The 18146-nt window shown below is 41.8% G+C and overlaps 1 protein-coding gene across 5 annotated transcripts in view; it reads right to left on the bottom strand.

Moving 5' to 3' along the window:
* The window catches only part of SORCS1 (sortilin related VPS10 domain containing receptor 1), a 468886-nt gene that overhangs the window by 79223 nt on the left and 371517 nt on the right, over positions 1–18146 (bottom strand). For all 5 annotated transcript variants that reach the window (XM_074373660.1, XM_074373662.1, XM_074373663.1 and 2 more), the window contains exons 10-16: positions 16464–16610; positions 7735–7837; positions 7392–7468; positions 5449–5540; positions 4080–4187; positions 2459–2576; positions 861–991 (exon numbers count right to left, since the gene is read on the bottom strand). In XM_074373660.1, coding sequence (XP_074229761.1) covers positions 861–991; positions 2459–2576; positions 4080–4187; positions 5449–5540; positions 7392–7468; positions 7735–7837; positions 16464–16610 — 776 coding nt within the window. The remainder of the gene's footprint in view (positions 1–860; positions 992–2458; positions 2577–4079; positions 4188–5448; positions 5541–7391; positions 7469–7734; positions 7838–16463; positions 16611–18146) is intronic.

Genomic DNA, 18146 nt, shown 5'->3' with positions numbered 1-18146 from the left:
TATTTAGCAACTGCTTTCTCTAAACCAGAATAAATACATTTATAAAAAGCAGAAGGACAAAAAGGAAAAGGAACAAAAAGAGATGGGCATGATCAAGGGGGTGACTACCTACCCAGTCTCAATCATATTTCAACCTCATCCAGATGCCAAAACTAGAACAACAACATCACTCACCCTACAGCTAGCTTTCTACTTAACGAATACTCCAGAAAGAATGCTGCGGCACGTGTGTGTATCTAACTTCCATATGCCTCAGTACTTTTCCAGTTTAAACCAGGTTAATCCTGCTAGAGGGAGAAGTCTCTCTTACTGCTAGGTCCACAAAGCCACAGATTGCAACGCCACTGAATCCACCCCTGCCCTGGATTCAGAAAAGCCTTCCACAGCTCTCACAGGCAATCGTCAGCTACTCACTGATTGAAAACCTCCAGGTATAGAAAATTCACTGCCTGACATCGCCACTGTTCCACTACCAGGAACTCTCGAGTCTAGAAAGTCTTTTTAATCTTGAGCACAAATATGTTTGCTTTCCGAAAAGTCCACTGATTGTTCTCAGTGTTGCTGTCCGAAGCAGCTCAGGGCGGAACTGCTCTCTCCTTTTGTCCTGAGCTCTGTCAAATATGTGAAGATAACTACCAGCCATCTTCTGAATCCTCCTTAAGTCCAAAGAAACTCCCTTTTCCACATTCACAGGTACATAGCTAGTAAGCCGTGATGTCCCCAGGTGGCAATTTCACAAGAACATGAGGCTTGTCACTTGGCTCTGTGCATGTTACTATTATTTCAAATCTAAGTTTTCACGGAAGCCCATGTGGGTTTGATATACTGGATGATTCCATGGGATAACAGCCCAAGCTCACCAGTCAAAATCAGCCTCTGTGCAGACACAGGGTTCGGACTCCATAGCTCCCGCATATTTTCCTTGCATACATTTCCGCTCTGATTTCCTCTTCTTATATATTCTTTTCGCCCCCATGATGCATGCTTCCCCCTGTAAGGAGACAAGAATCTCGTGCAGTTGGGCACATAGCTTGGACTTTCGCTAGTCCACATCGGGACAGTCCAGGGAGATGTCCTCAAACCTTGGTTATTGGACTCGCATCGTCTGCTTTGTGCTAACAGCATCTTCAGTGTCAAGAGCCCTATTATGGAACGTGATGATGCAGGTACTCCTACGAAGCGCTGAGTCCTGAACTCTATGTATTCAGCAAAGCTTGGCTTGGCAAGATTTTAGGCCCAGTGCTGTGAAGGACACACAGATAACCAAGGCTCGGCCTGCAACGAGTATATTGCCAAGAAATCTGTACTAAATAAGTTCAATATTTCTGTCATTAAAGATTTAGGTCATTCATAAGCATGTGAAAGAAGAGTATTGTTAAGAAATAAAAAGGTCAATTTCGCTCCGATTTATTATGCCTCCGCCCACACGACGTTATAGCACTGATTTTACGTCCGTCTACCAGACAAGCAAGAGAACTAAATGCAGTGTTTCTCCACAAACTAAATAAAAGCTTTGTACATCACGATGCAGGTGCACCCCAAAATGCCAGCAACCTAAGTGAATGATCACTTTATTGTTGAGCCTCCAAGTACAGTGGGTCATCCTAGCTCTTGCAGCCCCCACGGTCAGACCCAGCTGTGTGTGTGCGTCTGGAGGACAAAAACAGAGTTTCATCTAAGCTAACTGTCTTGTTTGAGCAAACTCACCCTAACAGTCTGCATTACACACCTACATATAAGCATATTACTTAGTATAGGTTTGGGGTATGTGATGTGTCACAGCCGGAATATGGTGATGGTTTTCAGGAAGACCCTCTGATACGTTCTCTGAGAGGCCTGCAGAATGACTTATGGCTTGGGCAATCAAAGGAGGAGAGATGCTTTCAGCCAAGGCTTTACATATGAGCTGAACAGCAGAGGGGCCAGGATGAAGGAAGTCTTCCTATTCATAATTCTGTGTTCTTATACACAAGTGCCTTGGAAGGAGGTAAGAAGCGCTACCTAATCCTGGGGCGTCACAGCAGCGGGGAGGAAGACTCTTGCTGGCACTGCTCACCCAGCATAATGTTGCTATTTTATGGTTGTTTGCACTGCTAGATAAAATTAAAGATCCTTTCCTCACCCCTGCCCCCCACCTCCCAGCAACCAGATGACACGCTCAGAAAAATTACATTTGGATCTCCGTGCTGAGTTGGTATTTCATTTTGAGTCGTAAGTCTAAGCCAAGCAAATTTGAATTTTATCTCATTATATCCCAGGACAATAAAAACAGAAATGATTTCACAACAAGCTATACATGTTGAGTTTGTTCACTGCTGTGGAATGCAACACACGGAAGAAAGCACTCCGTGGACATATTAGCCTAGAGAACTCCGACTCCCGGGCTTTAATGACTAGCTTTCCCCCCTCACTCTCCAGGCCTCCCACCCAGGACTCAACCTCAGCTCTCTCCTCCTACCTGGCTGTGCAGCTGCCAGGGTCTGTAGTCCTCCTCGGCGCACCGTCTATCAAAAATGGACTTGTAGTCCACTTTAACCAGCTGCCATTCAGAGCGGTGGCTGAAGTGTCCAAACACTCTGCAGAGTTCATGATGATAACAGATAATCACAACAGCAACGCTGACAGTTATAACCACAGCTACCATACGCCAAGTGTCTACTCTAGGATTAACACAATGCTAAGCCCATCACAATGGTCATATCATTTGATCCGTAAAACACATGTCTGGGGAGGATGCTATCACTGCCTCTACTTCACATTTGGGTAAATTGAGGCTCAAAGAGATTTGCTAGCCCGCAAAAACCAGAGTCCATTCATGAAGAACTGGTAGAGTCGAATGCCGGGCTGTTTGACTTAAAAGCCCACTTCTGTATGTTGTAAAAGAATGGTTGACCAAAAAGAAAAAGACTGAGAAAACAATCTCAAATGCTGCATTCTAGGTGGCCCAAGGTTATCCTTCTAGGTTCTCCTTTTAATGTACATGGTTCCCATGGTTTCCAGGCTGTTTCACCTTCCCACCAGTCTCAAGGGAAAGTGGGCAGCAAGGCTGAGGAGTTATAACTGTTTCCCACCCTGTGCACGCTACTCTCCTTACTCAGAGGGACTCCGCTATTTAACGCAGTGTTTGAATCACCTATTGCAGATGCGAATAAAAGCTGCAAGGTAGTCTTTTCTGTCAGCTTTTCTTTTTCTATCTGTGTTTTGCAAATATAAAAATTGAATAAAGACAAATTATAGAATACATTGCTATTCTAGCCATGTTTACCACAGGCAAAAGTGTAGCTATGAGGCATATTACATTTCTGTTGATCTTTTCTATTGTTTAAAAAAAAAAAAGGAGTAGGGGAGAAAAAATTAGAAAATGTACCAACTATTCACCTTGATTTTGAAATTTTCATTGCCAACAGAAACAACTGTTGTAAAAACCTTCCCTCTGTTTTCCACGTCCAATTTTCCAGGAGAAGGGAAAAAAAATCAGCTTCGTATTTCAAATTCAAAGCTCATGTTTTGAAACCCACAGGCAGGCAAGCCATTAATCAAGTCTTTCACAAATTAATGATCATCACTTTCCAGACGAGAAGGAGCGTAAATGCAATTTCACAAGAACAGACTGTTCTCCTGGTTTCCCTAATAATGCCTCACAATTGGGTTAGGTAAAGAGCCAGGGAAAAACAGAATCTTCTGTGGGGTTTTGATCAAGCTCTGTGTTCCGCCTTAAAGTGGAATCATTCTTATATGCCTGTGGTTTTCTGTCTATTGAATGTGTTTATTATTAAAGTTTTCAATTGATAGCTTTATTTCCTATGGAAATGATCACTTCTAATTTCTCTGAGCCCACTCCCTACAGGAAGAAACAGGCTGTACCGCTGTGCTGACAGCCCTCGGTGTGGGCCTCCTAACAGCTGGTAAAGACAGATGGCCGTACTTTTCTTTTCTCTTTGCTGGGGAAGAATCATGAAGACGTACTGCCTTTGCTGGCAACTTCACACCTGACAGTAGCAAGGTGAACAGGCTTAGCTAAAAACAACATGTTTCTGGATTTTTATTAAGACTAGAAGACATCGTAGTTTTTCACTTACGTCATGATTAGAGTCTCTTCCCCAGGCTCACCCAGAACCCCATCCACAAAAAGTGGAATAGATGTGAAACTGTATTTGCTCCAAGATCTCCCTTCATCAAAACTCAACCTAACAACAGAAAAAACAGCAGTCATCGGATCTCAGAAGAAAATCCTTTCAAAGACAAGATGCTATCAGCCAGGAGAGAATACATTTCAGAAGTACCTGGGGCATTGTCAAAGTGAGCCTTTTATAGGAATACACGTTCTTAATTACAACAGAAGGGAGAGAGACAGCCACGTGACTTGGGACCCAGATGTATTATAACATCAATCAGGGGAGAGCTGCGTGAAACGGGAATGATAATAAGTCTTTGATGGAATTTTATTTTTAATTTGGATATTTCATTAGATCTTAGATCTCAGTGTGACCCTCTCTCAAACCTCACTACAGTCCAACAGCAAGCCTTACGGTGATTCTGAGCGCAACGGCCTTATGAGACCTACTGGGAGGGACTTGAGCCAGCCACTTCTATGTGATGAAACCATTAGTGGTATCCTTTTTACACTGTCATAAATCCTGACTGATTTACTGAGTGAACAAGTGCAGAAAGACAGGCTCTTGAAAGTAGGAGAGAACTCTGCCTCTCTGATGGTCACACAGGATGTTTCCTTTGCTCTGCCTTTCTCTAGGATGCCTTCCCCCAAGCTAAGCCTCTGGTTCTCTTATCTCTGTAGCTTTCCCTTCAGTCACCAAAGTAATCAACAGTGGTGGGAAAATCAAGTTTTTGACTTTGAACAAGCACCTATGTGGAAAGAGCCACTGTCAAAAACACAGATGAAGGAGTCTATCAGAAACCCTTCTGGAAGTTAGGCCATCTGTGGAAGTCCTACAGGTAGAGCTGCAGAATATCGCCTCCCAGAAAGGAAGCTGAGGAAGTGGGGTCAGGAGAAATGAGACCAGAGCAGAAGTGCCATAAACTGCTGATCTCTGTGTGGAATGCACACAGTGAGTGCAAATATTGAACTCCAGGACACACTATTTGGGAAGGGCGGCTGCAAGAGGTTAAGCTATTCAGCGATTATCCTTAACACACCATTCTACCCATGACTGGGCTAAAAGAATACGGTCTGGGGGCACTGGTTGGGGGAACTGTCGCATTTGAAAATCATCATGTAATTCCTCTCTAAGGGGCAGAATCAAGCTCTTTCTCCCTCCCTCCCTCTCCCTGCTTTCTTTTCACTTTAAATAAAGCAAAGGAGTAAGTTATATTCTAGTAGAGCTTGACGATTTACTACAAGCACAGCCACAGTCATAGCCTGTCTTCCAGACTGGTCTCAGCCAGGCGGAACCATCAGGCGCATGACTTGGGGGAAGTAGGTGCCTTTACCAGAGATGTCGAATCGGGAGAGATGTGTGCTTCATAGCAACCAGGACTCCACCTTGATCCAGATACAAAACACTGTGCTCTTCTTCAAAGATCTGGAAGAGGAGACATACACAGGGACACACACCCACATCCACACACACCCAGGGTTCAGACATTTAGTCTTCATCTGAGAAGAAAGACCTCCCCACGATAGAACCGGGTTCCCCAAGGCTTTGGTCAGACATAGTTACGAACAATGATTCCCAAGGTGGGCTGTATGTACGACTGGCGTTACACACAATGATTCTAGGTGCCCCACAAAGGAAATTTAAATAATTTAAAGAGTTTTATACTCATATTTGTATTCCTATCTTTTTGTGGTAAGTTCTACTGATTCCCATTTATAAGGATGCCAGAATATCGGGCAACTGTCATATTGGGTAACGTCTTTAGATGCAAGAAACCTTAGAGATAGTTTGCTCCAACATTCTCATTTTTATTGATGAGAAAACTAAGGTTTAGGGAGACGTGGTGACTTGCTTAGGACCATGTAGACAGTAACTGGTGGTGCTGGGACGTGCAGCATTTCAGTGTCTTTTCCACATGTAGTTATTCCGAAGTTTCCAAGTATTATAGAGGACAGCTGTTCTCGTCCGACTCGGGCTCTCTAACAAGTCATAAAGCAGTTCTGACCGAAATGGAATCATCTTCTTTGGGTATGTGTGTTACCGGGTCTTTCTCCAGATGTGGAGAGACAAATCTGAGGTCAAAGGCAGACAGGCTGAAAACAATTTCTCAGTCCTCTCCATATAAGACATGTGCTGTTTTCTCACAGTCACACCGCTAGTAGAGCCTTGCCTGTGGTTACAGCATAGACATCATGTTTTCCCCTTTGTTTACTTCTTATACCCAAGATGTATCCCAGGGCTATAGTAGAGACTTCTTGGCTTTGTTTGGGGTGTTAGAAGGAGAAAAACCCGAGACTCTGGTTTTCTGACTATTCTCCATAGAAAGCTTAATAGTCCACGTTCCTACATACCTCGAAGGCAAAAGGCCTGAGTTTTCTTAAGCAAGTTTCTCTCCTGCCCCACTCTCCTCAAAACATGAGAATCACAGTACAGATCTACGGAAGGGCCTGAAGCTTGGAAGTGGTAACCAGACCACAACGTGGACATCTCTGTCTAAAACTTAAAGTGGACTGTTCTCACTGCTGCGTGATTACCTGTGCATTAGATTTCAATTTATGGTGCTAGTTATTGTATGATAATTAAATGTCAGTGGCTTATTAAAACATATTTATTGAAGTGTAACAACCGTGCATTAGGCACACATCTTATGATTGCTAAACCTCATTAAGTGCCTGTTTTATAAGCTGTGAGCATCTAATTTTCATTCAGAAGAAAGAGGAAACATTTAAGCTAAATGCATTGGTTTAAAGTGATTCCTTTTCTACTTTCCCTAACATATGCACCCTGACGGTTATTACTCTGTCTTCTGCACATGAGCTTTAAACATCACAGCACATCACCTGGGTAACGGCTATTTCTATATCACTGCACGCTTTCCTATTCTGACTTCAAGGCAAGGGGAATTGATGGAGACAGCTTAGTGTTAGGGAGATAATCTACCTTCCAGGCTCCGTGTCCCTCACATAATAAACTCTTTAGACTTCTAGCTTTCTTTTATGGAAAAAAATTTATTCATATCTCATTTGGTTTCACTGTTACTTATAAACTTTCCTACAGAAAGGCTCTGAAAAAGGGTTCTTTTTATCAAAGAAATCAAATATCGTAAATGTTTGCTACACTCAATTTTTTAAAGCCTTTCATAAAATAAAAAGGAAAATCAATACTTCAACAAGATTTAGGATTTACGCGTGGATGAGTAAGTCCCCGGCACTGAGTCAGGTGGGACCATCTGCACGTCATTTAACCTTAGTGACCTGGCCCAGGACACTCTCTTACCTGCCTCCAGGTGTTCCCGGCATCTGAAGAGACAAACATGCTGATGTCGCTGTCTGACAACTCCGAACCGATGTTACCTAGAGACAGCACATCACCCTCAGTGAAGGGAATTTTCTACAAAAGCTAACGAGAGGCTACATTAGTGGTGCGCGTTGCCTGAGATGGATATACACTGTAAACATTATATCTGAGCAGGGTTTTCCAGCATACTAGCTTCGGGGTCAATGGTTTGGGTGCCTTTCAAAAATATTTTTAGCTTGCTCATTAAGTTCCAAGCACAGATAGCTAGCTCTTTAAAATAAACACAATTTACAGCAGCGAACAAACCAAGCAAGCTTCTTACCTGAAGCCACGATGATGCTGGGAGCTGTGTCTCGGCTGGCAATGATCCCTGATGTGTAGGGATTCTCAGAGACCTTAAGGTGAAGGTGTAGTGAGCAATAGGGCTGAGAAGAGGAGAAATGAGGGTCATAAAAGCATGTAATCTAAATGGTCTTTTAAAGCTCAGATTCAGAGTATCCATCCATTTATGCAACCATCTATCCATCCATTCATGAACCCACCCATTCATCCATCTTTCATTGCACAAATATCCGATGTCCACTAAGTATAAGACAGCTGCCAAGTTGATGAAGGAAAGAGCCTCTTCATTGTAAGTCTAATCTACTGATAGAATTGCCATTTGGCCATTCAACAGACACTTTTTTTACTTTATCCATAAAACACTAGGTGTAGCTTATGAAAGAGTTACACTGACTAAAGTTTGGTCCCTGCCACTACAGAGTATATAATTTAAGATCTTCTATTGCTTACCATAAAGAGAGACTATCTTAATAGCCATCAGATCAGTACAGACAAAATATGAAATTCTAGAGGATGACAAGACTATGTCCAACTTTGGATCAGGGGAGGTTTCAAGGAGAAAATGGTGCCTGAGGCAAAGATGGGGAGGATATGAACTGCAGAGGAGATGGTCAGGAGGATAAAGGACACTTCAGGCCTGCGTAGCATCAGTCACAAAGAAAAGAAGAGGAAGAGTTGAGCTGTGATATGGCAGGTAAGACCACAGAGGAAAAATGGGATATAAATGGGATAGGAAAGTTTGGTCAGGTTGGGAGGGCTTTGAAGAGGTCACTTGGCATCTTTTTCTTTTTTAATTAAAAATTTTTATTGAAGTAAGGTTGGCTTGTAACATTACGTAAGTTTCATACGTACAACATTACACATCTACTTATGTTTACCACCAAAAACTTAGTTTCCATCCATTACCATGAAGTTGATCCCCTTTTCCAAATTCCCCCTCCTCCCAGCCCTTCCCCTCTGGTAACTACTACTTTGTTCTCTGTATCTATGTGTTTGTTTTTGTTTGTTTTGTTCATTTATTTATTTTCTTATATATTTCATATATGAGTGAAATCATGCAGTGTTTTTCTTTTTCCATCTGACTTATTTCACTTAGCATAATACCCTCAGGGTCCATCCATGTTGCAAATGGCAAGATTTCATCTTTTCTATGGCTGAGTAATATTCCACTGTATGTGTGTGCATATATACATATATACACACCATCTTCTTGATCCATCAATGTTTTTGTTTAATTGAAGTATAGGTGATTTATAATGTTACATTAGTTTCTGATATTTAGCATAGTGATTCAGTTTTTTATATTATATATATTCTTTTTCATATTATTTTTCATTATAGGTTATTACAACACTTGGTGTCTCTTAGCCATTTGAGACCTTGGTCTCAGTTCTATAGAAGAAGCTGTGTGAAACGTGAAGCAGCCCTAACATTCACCAATCAACTGATACAGCATCTGTGTTAGGGTATCATTAGACTCAGCGTTATTCAACATAGAAGTCATCCTTATAAACAAAACACACTAGTAATGACCATTTAAGTGAAAATTGAAGGGACCTGTCTGTGCATAAAAATCTTGATCAAGTTTTCTGATTAATATATCAGTGGTTTTCAAAAACAGGATAATAAACCTTATACAAATTTCATTTAAAATAGTTCTTGTACTGAGTTGTCAAAAACTACCAGTTTGTGTCTGAACCCACAGCTCTTTTCATTTGCTGGGCAGATTATTTTCTAATCTTATCGACTTGAGTTTTTGGAATCACCGATGTATCTCTGTTATTACTTTCATTCTGCTCTGTAAGTCTCAGCCAGCAGAGATTCAGCAAGTTACAGAGATGCAGTGATTGCATTTATATGGGAGAGTGTGAATGACAAACTAAAAATGAAACTCAGGAATAAAAGCAGCCAAGATACTGGTGAAACAGAATGGTGGATCACAATAGGGACTTTTCCTCACTGTGAACACAGAGAGTAAACTTGGAAGGAATGATGATGGCAACATATTGTGGGTTTTACACGAAAGTTTCATGGAAATCTTTCAAAAAAGGAATCTTTACTCTATCATGTTCCGTAAGACTAAGGAAGATCACCCCTATAAAAAAACCAATCAGACCCCAAAACTTGGCTTCCTTTTGTCCAACAGAAAAACAAGAGCAGGTATTGTATGTTGCAGAGGACCCAGAAAAGTGTTTCGCAACACTCAGGCAGGTGCTGAGACAGGATAAAGTAGAGGGATCAAACCAGTTTTCCATGAGAATTTCCCTGACAACAGCAGCCTATCAGGATCTCGCATTCTCTGGCTTACAAGTTTATTTTACCACGCACAATCCTGGATCATCTATCCGAGAAACGCAGTTTTATCCCCCTAAGAGATATGCTCTGTAAATAAAGAGAAAACATCAAGCACTACGTTGCATCTTCCGCAAAACCTCGCATAGAATCTACGAAAGACAGTCAATAAACACTCGAAAAATCAAGCATTGCTTTCAAGTTAGGACATGAAAGGCCTGACTTTACTGTTTTACGCAGAACAATGCCAGGAGTCCGTGGACTTACGTATACACCACATCCATCAGAGCAATGTGACGATCCCCACGGCATTCTAAGAAGCGGTCTCCTTGGGGATTACACCTAGACAGATGGGCTTAACGGAGGGACTTTCGCACCACCCAATAGAGCAGGACATCCCTGGCCAAGGGGGCATCCAGCCTGCAATATTAAGCCAGCCACTAGCCACATGCTTCATCACCCAGCAGTCTGGAGGGCTGAGACGCTAAGTTGCCACCTGAGTCAAGGGTAATTTGAGACAGTGCACTGGTCATTACAAAAGAAAGAGGGCATTTTTCAATTGGTCAGCTCAGCACTGCTCTGTTGCTATGGCTATCAGAGACCTGAGATAAATTAACTTGGGAAGAAAAGACACCAGTTCATGCAGTAGCAGCAACATTAGAAACAATCTTTTTCGGGCACTTTTTTCCTCCTCTCTCACATTTGTAGTACTGGATTGCCCCCAGCTGGTACAAGGGAAATATTCGGTCTTTTTTTTTTTTTTTTTTCTTTCCTCCATTTTTTTCAAGGAAGTTATATAGTCTACATCAATGTTTGAAGACCTATGATGTTAAATGATGCATTTTCACTTTTTTAACTTAAACTTTTGTACCTGAACAGTTTTGGGTATTTGTCAAAAACCACTAAAGATTAACAGAAAGATTTGCTTATAATGTCTGTCAAGCCCCTGCAAACTCCTGAAAAACACAAGGCAAGTCTCTCCAATTCACAGGCACATTTTTTCCAGGCAGGAGGCTCTTGGCCCACCGTTCCCTTTCTGTCTTCTTTTCTCCCATTAGCAAACATATACTGAATATCTGAACATTTCCAGAGTTAGCTCCAATTCAGAAGAGTCAAAGCATAGCTAATCCCAAAGACATTTCTCTATTTCCCTTATCTTTCCATAGTAAGAAAATCTAGAACCGTACACCAATACCACCATGACCTAGTAGCTGACTTACAGAGAATGGAGGGACCAGCATCTCTGTTTGGAAGCTGCCCGTTGTCCCTACCCACATATGGTCTGTCACACGGTGGGGAGTATCATCAGTTGGTCAATACTAGGAGCAACTGGATCCTTAGTCTTTAATCTTTTCAGGGTCAGGGACAAAGTTTGAGAATCTGATGCAAATTGAGGACTCTTTCCCAAGAAAAAGTACCCAAAGGAAGCACACACAGAGTTTGTATATAAATTCAAGGAGTTCACAAACTCTTGAAGCCCATTGTGGACCTCTAGGCTCCAATTACCTTTCTTTTGCCTTATTCTTTTATGTCTTACTTTAACCAGCAACATCATTTGGCCATTGCAAGTGTTCAGGAAATGCCCATTAAATTCAACTGATCCATGAACTAGCTATGGTCTTCCTAGCACAGGTCGATGGAAAAGTACTAAATGATACAGGACTTCCCCCTCCTCCGAAAGAAATCAACTTTAAAAACTGTTAGATTCAACATGAAAAAAAAAATGTATGTTCCTATATGACTGAAGCATTGTGCTGTACACCAAAAATTGACACAACTGACTATACTTCATTAAAAAATACATTTTAAAGAAACCAGTTAGATTATCTGCGAGTCAACCAGCTTCTCATTCCAATTCCTCTTTCCCCCTAACCTCCGAATTTACATCTCATCTTCATGGTACCTTTACCCATAGGTAGTGAAAAGCCAGATCAGAGCTTTCATAAACAATAAGGCAGCAGGTAAATTGCCTGAATGTATCCCCAAACCCACCCTTGCACACACACATTTGTGCTCTTTCTGACCCTGAGTTGGAGCATGGAATTCACTTGATTTTTAGTAAAGAGTCAATGGCTGAGGGAGGGAGGCCCCTGGGCCAACTGGCTGGATCTGGGACATTGAGCCCCACTTCAATACAGCAGAACCTGGAGAGTGACAGCCAGTGCAAAGGAGCAGGAAGCAGAGTCAAGAGTCTCCTGGGGTAGCTGGCTGCTTAGCTCCAGTAGAAAACTGCCAACTGAATCCATAAAGAAGTCACGGCCTCTCTCCATGAAACACCATGCTTTCCCTAAGGGGCCCTAGGATTTGTTACAGGCTCAGCTTACAGCGTGCCTCTTGGGAGCCCAATCCTGAGGCTTTGAAGGCAGGTAGACCGTGACCTGTAACACCCCCATCTAGTTGTACAATGCTGTCTTCAGAGGAAGGAAATCCCAGCTGAACCCTAGAGGCAATCAGTCTAAGGGTCCTAAAAATACAGCCCCAAATTACCCTGGATGTCTTATTTCTATAGAATACATTTTGCCAGGAACATTCCATTTGGGGCTGTAATCTGAACTTGTTCCACATTTGTAACAGCCCTGCTGGAAAAAAATCTCTTCTAATCACTAGGCTGTGCTTTCGGTGACACTGTCACTTTCCAAGCACTCACAATCTAAAATCACTTTTTATCTCCCCTCTGCTACCAGCCCCCAAGCCCAAAGAAAAGTTTTTAACAGTCTGAGTCTCTGGTAGCTCAAAGATTTTCTTTCCCATTTTGTGCTTTGGGCAAATTTTTATAAAATGATTTTGGTCTCTTCTTCCTTTTGCCATTTTCACCTCCTCATCCTGCTGCCTGTTTTCTAGAGCTTAGATTAAAACTACATTAAACAACAGGGTTAGTGAGGGAGGAAGGCCAAAAGACTCTTGGGTACCATACATCTGGATCTCATTAATTCATCTTTGCTCAATCTTAACGAGCCTACTGATTTTGTCAACTTTGGGGTCAACTTGTGCCCATGAGCTTCAGAAAGTGGTGATGATGAAAAATCCTTCAGTGTGACTGTCAATGGCAAGGAAAGGCTTCCACTGAAGTCCAGATAGGAAACTGAAACATCTGCCCTTGGCATGTCTGCTTCAAACAAACACAACACCCTCAACAATATACGTGCTGAGCACCTACCACATATCAAGTATGATTCTTGAGCTGATTCTGTGGGATGACCAAAAGGATAGCCACAGTCCCTATGCCCATGGAGCTCATAATTAGCAGGGGAAGATGGACCAGAAAGTCAATTAATGCATGTGCTGACTTCAGAAAGTGAGAAAGGTCATGAATAAAAAAAGGTTGGACCAAGTGCAACTTCAGAGAATGCTCAAGGAAGGTCTCTAAGATTAAGGTAATTAAGCAAAGAGCTGAATGCCAAAAAAAAAAAAAAGGGTTAGGAGAAGAGCATTTTAAGAGATATAAATGAGCAGACTGAACCTGGGACCCTTCACTGGAGTGCCTGCACCTGGACAAACGTCTCTTCAAGCAACAGGATACAAAGAAACTATAAGGGACTGAAAATTACACGCTTGCACAGTTGGGGCAATTATGAACAATGAGACACAAAAAAGCCAAACCAAAACACCTCTTCTGAGGTGCCAGGTGCAAAAGCAGGGTACTGAGCATGATCCCTGCACCTAGCACCACCAAAGGGGTGGGCAGACCACCTAAGACACCTTTTGATGCATCAATCTGCTCCTACTCCTACCCCATTTAAGGGAACAGCTCACCCCTCCTTGAGAAGCAAGCAAGGGCACCTGTTACTTGTTTTTCCTCCCTTGTGCTGCACCATGAACCCCAACAAAGCCTTGCCTGAATTTCTTGTTGGGCCTCTTACCAATTTCTATTGATTAAAGAGTCTAAGAACCCAGATCCATAACATAATGACAAATGCAGAGCCTGAGACACAAACGAGCTTGGTGAGCTAATAGTATGGAAATGGGTGCCCTCTTCCCCCACGATGGCCGATGTACAAGGAAGGAAAGAGAGAGAATCTGGAGATTGGGCAGGAGAAGGAGACAGAAGCTGGACCAGATGGAATCTTGTGGGCCAGGGTTAAGCATTTGAATTTTACTCCACCTGAATTAGAAAGTCATTAGGAGGTTTAAGGGGAGAAGGGACAAGATCTGAATTTTGAAAGCTCAAATTGATACCATTTACATACAATTTTAGAAAAGGGCAATCTAATCTATCATGAAAAAAAGCAGAGCAGTGGTTTTCTAGAGCCAAGGGTGTGGATGCTGACTGTAAAGGGACACAAAGCAACTTTTTAGGGTGATGAAAATGTTCTATTTCGACTGTGATAGTGGGTACAGGGGTCTGTACATTTGTCAAGATTTATCACTGTACTCTTAAAATGGGTACTTTTATGCTGTGTGCTTTACCTCAATAAAGTTGGATTTTTTTTTAAAGATTGCACTGGCTGCTATGTAGAGAAGAGACTGCCAGGTAAAGACAGGAAGAACAGCCTGTGACTGTAGGGGAAGTGAGGAATGATGGTGACTTGTATCAGGATGGTCCCAGTGGAGATGGGGATGTGAGCTGATACTGCATTTCCATCTTGGAGGCACAGCAGCAAGACTTCCTAACACTGGTCTGGGGGTGCAGCAGGGAACACCTCGCTAAGCGCTTTGTGTAAGAGACGTTTCTAATGGTCCATTTATGCTGCCGGATCACCCAGGAAAGGCTCTTTCAGTGACATGGTTAACGCTCTCTCATGGACATTCAATCACCAAAGCACATGTTGGGATGGAGGACCTCATCAAGGCACTCGTGCATCCCATGCATCTTCGACAAAGTATCACTTATAATAGCTGATCAAGAAAGTTGAGCATGTTTCTAAAAGGAGGCTGAACCATGTCTTGCACAGAGTAAGCGCTCAGTAAATAACTGTTGCATTTACCTACTCTGTAGCTGGCTTTGTGCACTCACTGCCATCGGCTTCCCTTTCCCCCTGTGAGTTCCCAGTAAATAAGGATAGAAACTGAGTGGGAGGGTGAATTTCAGACTCCTTCCCTGATGCATGCTGACAACTGTGATAGCCTCTGCAACTAATAAGGTCAAGCTATGGCTGCTGGCATCTTCTCGAGGAGGAGGGTGATGCACTGACAGCCGTATGAGATGAACCTGCAGAGTGACTGCTCAGACTTCCTGGGACAGGAGAAAGCATGCTGAGTGTGGGTAACATGAAAGTTGGGATTGTATGATGGGCTTGTCCATATCAAGCCCTTCTTACTAAAACTAAGAGGTCTCTCCGCTAGCTTTACATACTAGTCTCACCCTTTCATGAATTGGAATACAACTTCAGAACTGTTTTTTAGAGATTAGCATTGAATTATATTTTGTTTTATAGTTAACCTCTCCCTCCCCTCCTTCTTCATTCACTCAGAATCTATTCATGTGTCAAGTACAGGGCAGGCATCAGAACTACTAAAATGTGACCCCATAACTTTTCATTTATTAACATGTTAATATTTCATTTATTAAGTTTTCATTAATTTATTAATGCCTCAAGGAGACAACAAACTCCTTGAAGACATGACACGTCTTTGATCCCTCTCTTGGATATCATCAAAAACATAAATAAATTCTATCTATTGCCCAAATGTTAGGCAATTTTTTAAAAGTCATACTTCAAAGCCGGGGTCAACAAACTTTATTTTTTAAGGGCCAGAGAGTAAATATCTTAGGCTTGATGGGCTATACAGTCCCTGTCATGACTACTTAATTCTGCCATCAGAGACCAAAAGCAGCCTTAGACAATATAGAAATGAGTAAGCATGACTATGTTCCAATAAAACTTTATTTAAAAAAGCAAGCAGTGGGCCAACCTTGCCCCACAGGCCATAGTTTGCCAATACCAGTTTTATCCAATGATATAAAGGAATGGAACATATTATAAAGAGTACCAACTCAGGATTTAAATCTGTGGTTCTTACCTTTGTTTGAGGCATACATTTCTCTGACAATATGAATAAACATCTCCATTGGAAAATACACCTACACAATTCTGCATTTAGTTCATCGACTTTATAGCTGAATTTATGTATCATTTGGTTTATAACAGATTATTCATGGGAGAGTAAGACTGTATTTCTCCACTATTGATGAAAACTATGACATTCTCCCTTAAACTACAAATTGAGGTCCTCATCAGAAGTTGGGCTGCAACTGAAGACCCTTGGAAGAGAGCAAGAAGCTTATGTTCTCTTATGGTTTTGGTCCATCACAAAAGGCAGTGCTGTGACTCTTTTCTACATACTGCCTTCACACCCTTGCCTGTCCCCTCGTTTATCAATTGAGCAAAAAGCCCCGAGACCACATTCATCTGTTTGTTTAACCTCCATCTCCAGCCCTCACTGTGTGAAGCATCCTGCCCCGATACGAAGACTTACCAGCAAGCAGTGCACGGGGTCCCCTCTTAGGTCTGTGTCCGGCGCCTGCAGCAAACGCCAGTCTCTGCCTTTGTTGTACGTGATGAAAGTCTTCACTTGGTTGTCAATCTTCTTGTTAGCCAAGAACATTCCCTTTATCCCTGCTACCTGGGAAAAATTGACATGGCTGAAAAATACATCAATTGGAGAAGAAATATATTTGTTTACTTAAAAAAAAAAAAAACCAGACTGTCAAATTCAGCCGTGAGCACTTATCTGGGAGCAAAGAGGGTGAGGGTAGTGCTTACGTATAATGAGCCGCTGGACAGTGGGACAGAATGCCCCTTGTGGTATGGGGGTCCTCATGCAAGTTTGAGAGAGGTTTCTTATTTCCCCTAAGGTAGGTTGGTAGTAGCTTGCAGTTGCCTAGAGATAAATTCTGTGCTGTTGGATCTGTGCTTGGCAAATAATAAATAAATAGGGGCTACTTTTATTTTATTTTAGGTGTAGTACACACTGTCTTGATTTATCTCACTTAATCTTTGTAACGGTCTTTTTGGGTCAGTTTCACTTATTCTATTTCACAAATGAGGAAACTGAGGCTCACCCAGGTAGAGTGACTGCCCAAGGTCACACTGCCTAGAGCTATACAGATAGTAAGCGGTGGGCCTGGGATTTTAACCCAGAGCTCTGTGGCTTCGCCGCCTCTGCTCTTAACGACTAAGTCACTGCGCTACCTACAGCCCTGAGCAATCGAAAGAGGTCAGGAAAAGCTCATGACCCAGTTAGTATTACATTTTTTTTTCTCCTCTGTAAAAGATTTCTCTATTAAGCTACCAAAATACATTGAGCAAAAGAGAACAGCTTTTAAACGTAAAGAAGCAGTGGATTCCCTAAATTGTCAAAGAATCCCTCCTCTGTTCCTATAATAATGTCATTCCCATAGAAACAGTCCTTATTAGTTATTTGACTCTGAAAATATAATTTCCTTCTCTCTTTTATACCTTAGGATAGTGGTTAACAACTGGTAAGTTAACAAAACTGTGCAGTAATAAATGATTCATTGTGCATTGTATTTTTCATGTGTTTTAGAATTTATTAAACACATTTGTACATATTTGACTCTGCTTGACAGACAACCTAGGAAAACGTGAGGGCAGTGAGAAAAGGGTCTGAAATGTGTTGCATAGTGGATTCCAACACCATGCATAGGCTATTTCATTTAATGCTCACAAAAACCAGGAGATACACTTGCCATTAGCTACACTCTGAGGATGAAGGAACAGAAACTGAGATTAAGTAGCTTTCTGAGAATAGACTGGGAGTAAGCTAGTAAGCATATGTGAACCCATTTAACTTAACTCAGGCCCTTTATATTATAATACGAAAAATTTTAAGCAGAAGAATGAAAAAACAGCATCAATCCTTGCCACATACAAACCACTATACTCAGTACTGTATAAATAAAACCTCCAATATTTACTATAAACCTGCATAACAGCTATTGTCTCGATTCTACGGATGAGGAAACAGAGGCATAAACAAAATTTAATTGCTTAAGATAACAGAGAATCGGGCTTCACACCCAAATCAGTTTCACTTTCAACTTTTTTTCAACAAATGCATCTCTGAATTTGTCAATTCAAAGAGGCTGGGTTTCAATCAAGAGAACCAGCATGTTTCGCCTTTGCTTTTGACACAGTC

The sequence above is a fragment of the Camelus bactrianus genome, chromosome 11 (assembly GCF_048773025.1).
Source record: "Camelus bactrianus isolate YW-2024 breed Bactrian camel chromosome 11, ASM4877302v1, whole genome shotgun sequence".
Taxonomy (NCBI): Eukaryota; Metazoa; Chordata; class Mammalia; order Artiodactyla; family Camelidae; genus Camelus; species Camelus bactrianus.
This window is presented reverse-complemented; position numbering and strand designations above follow the sequence as displayed.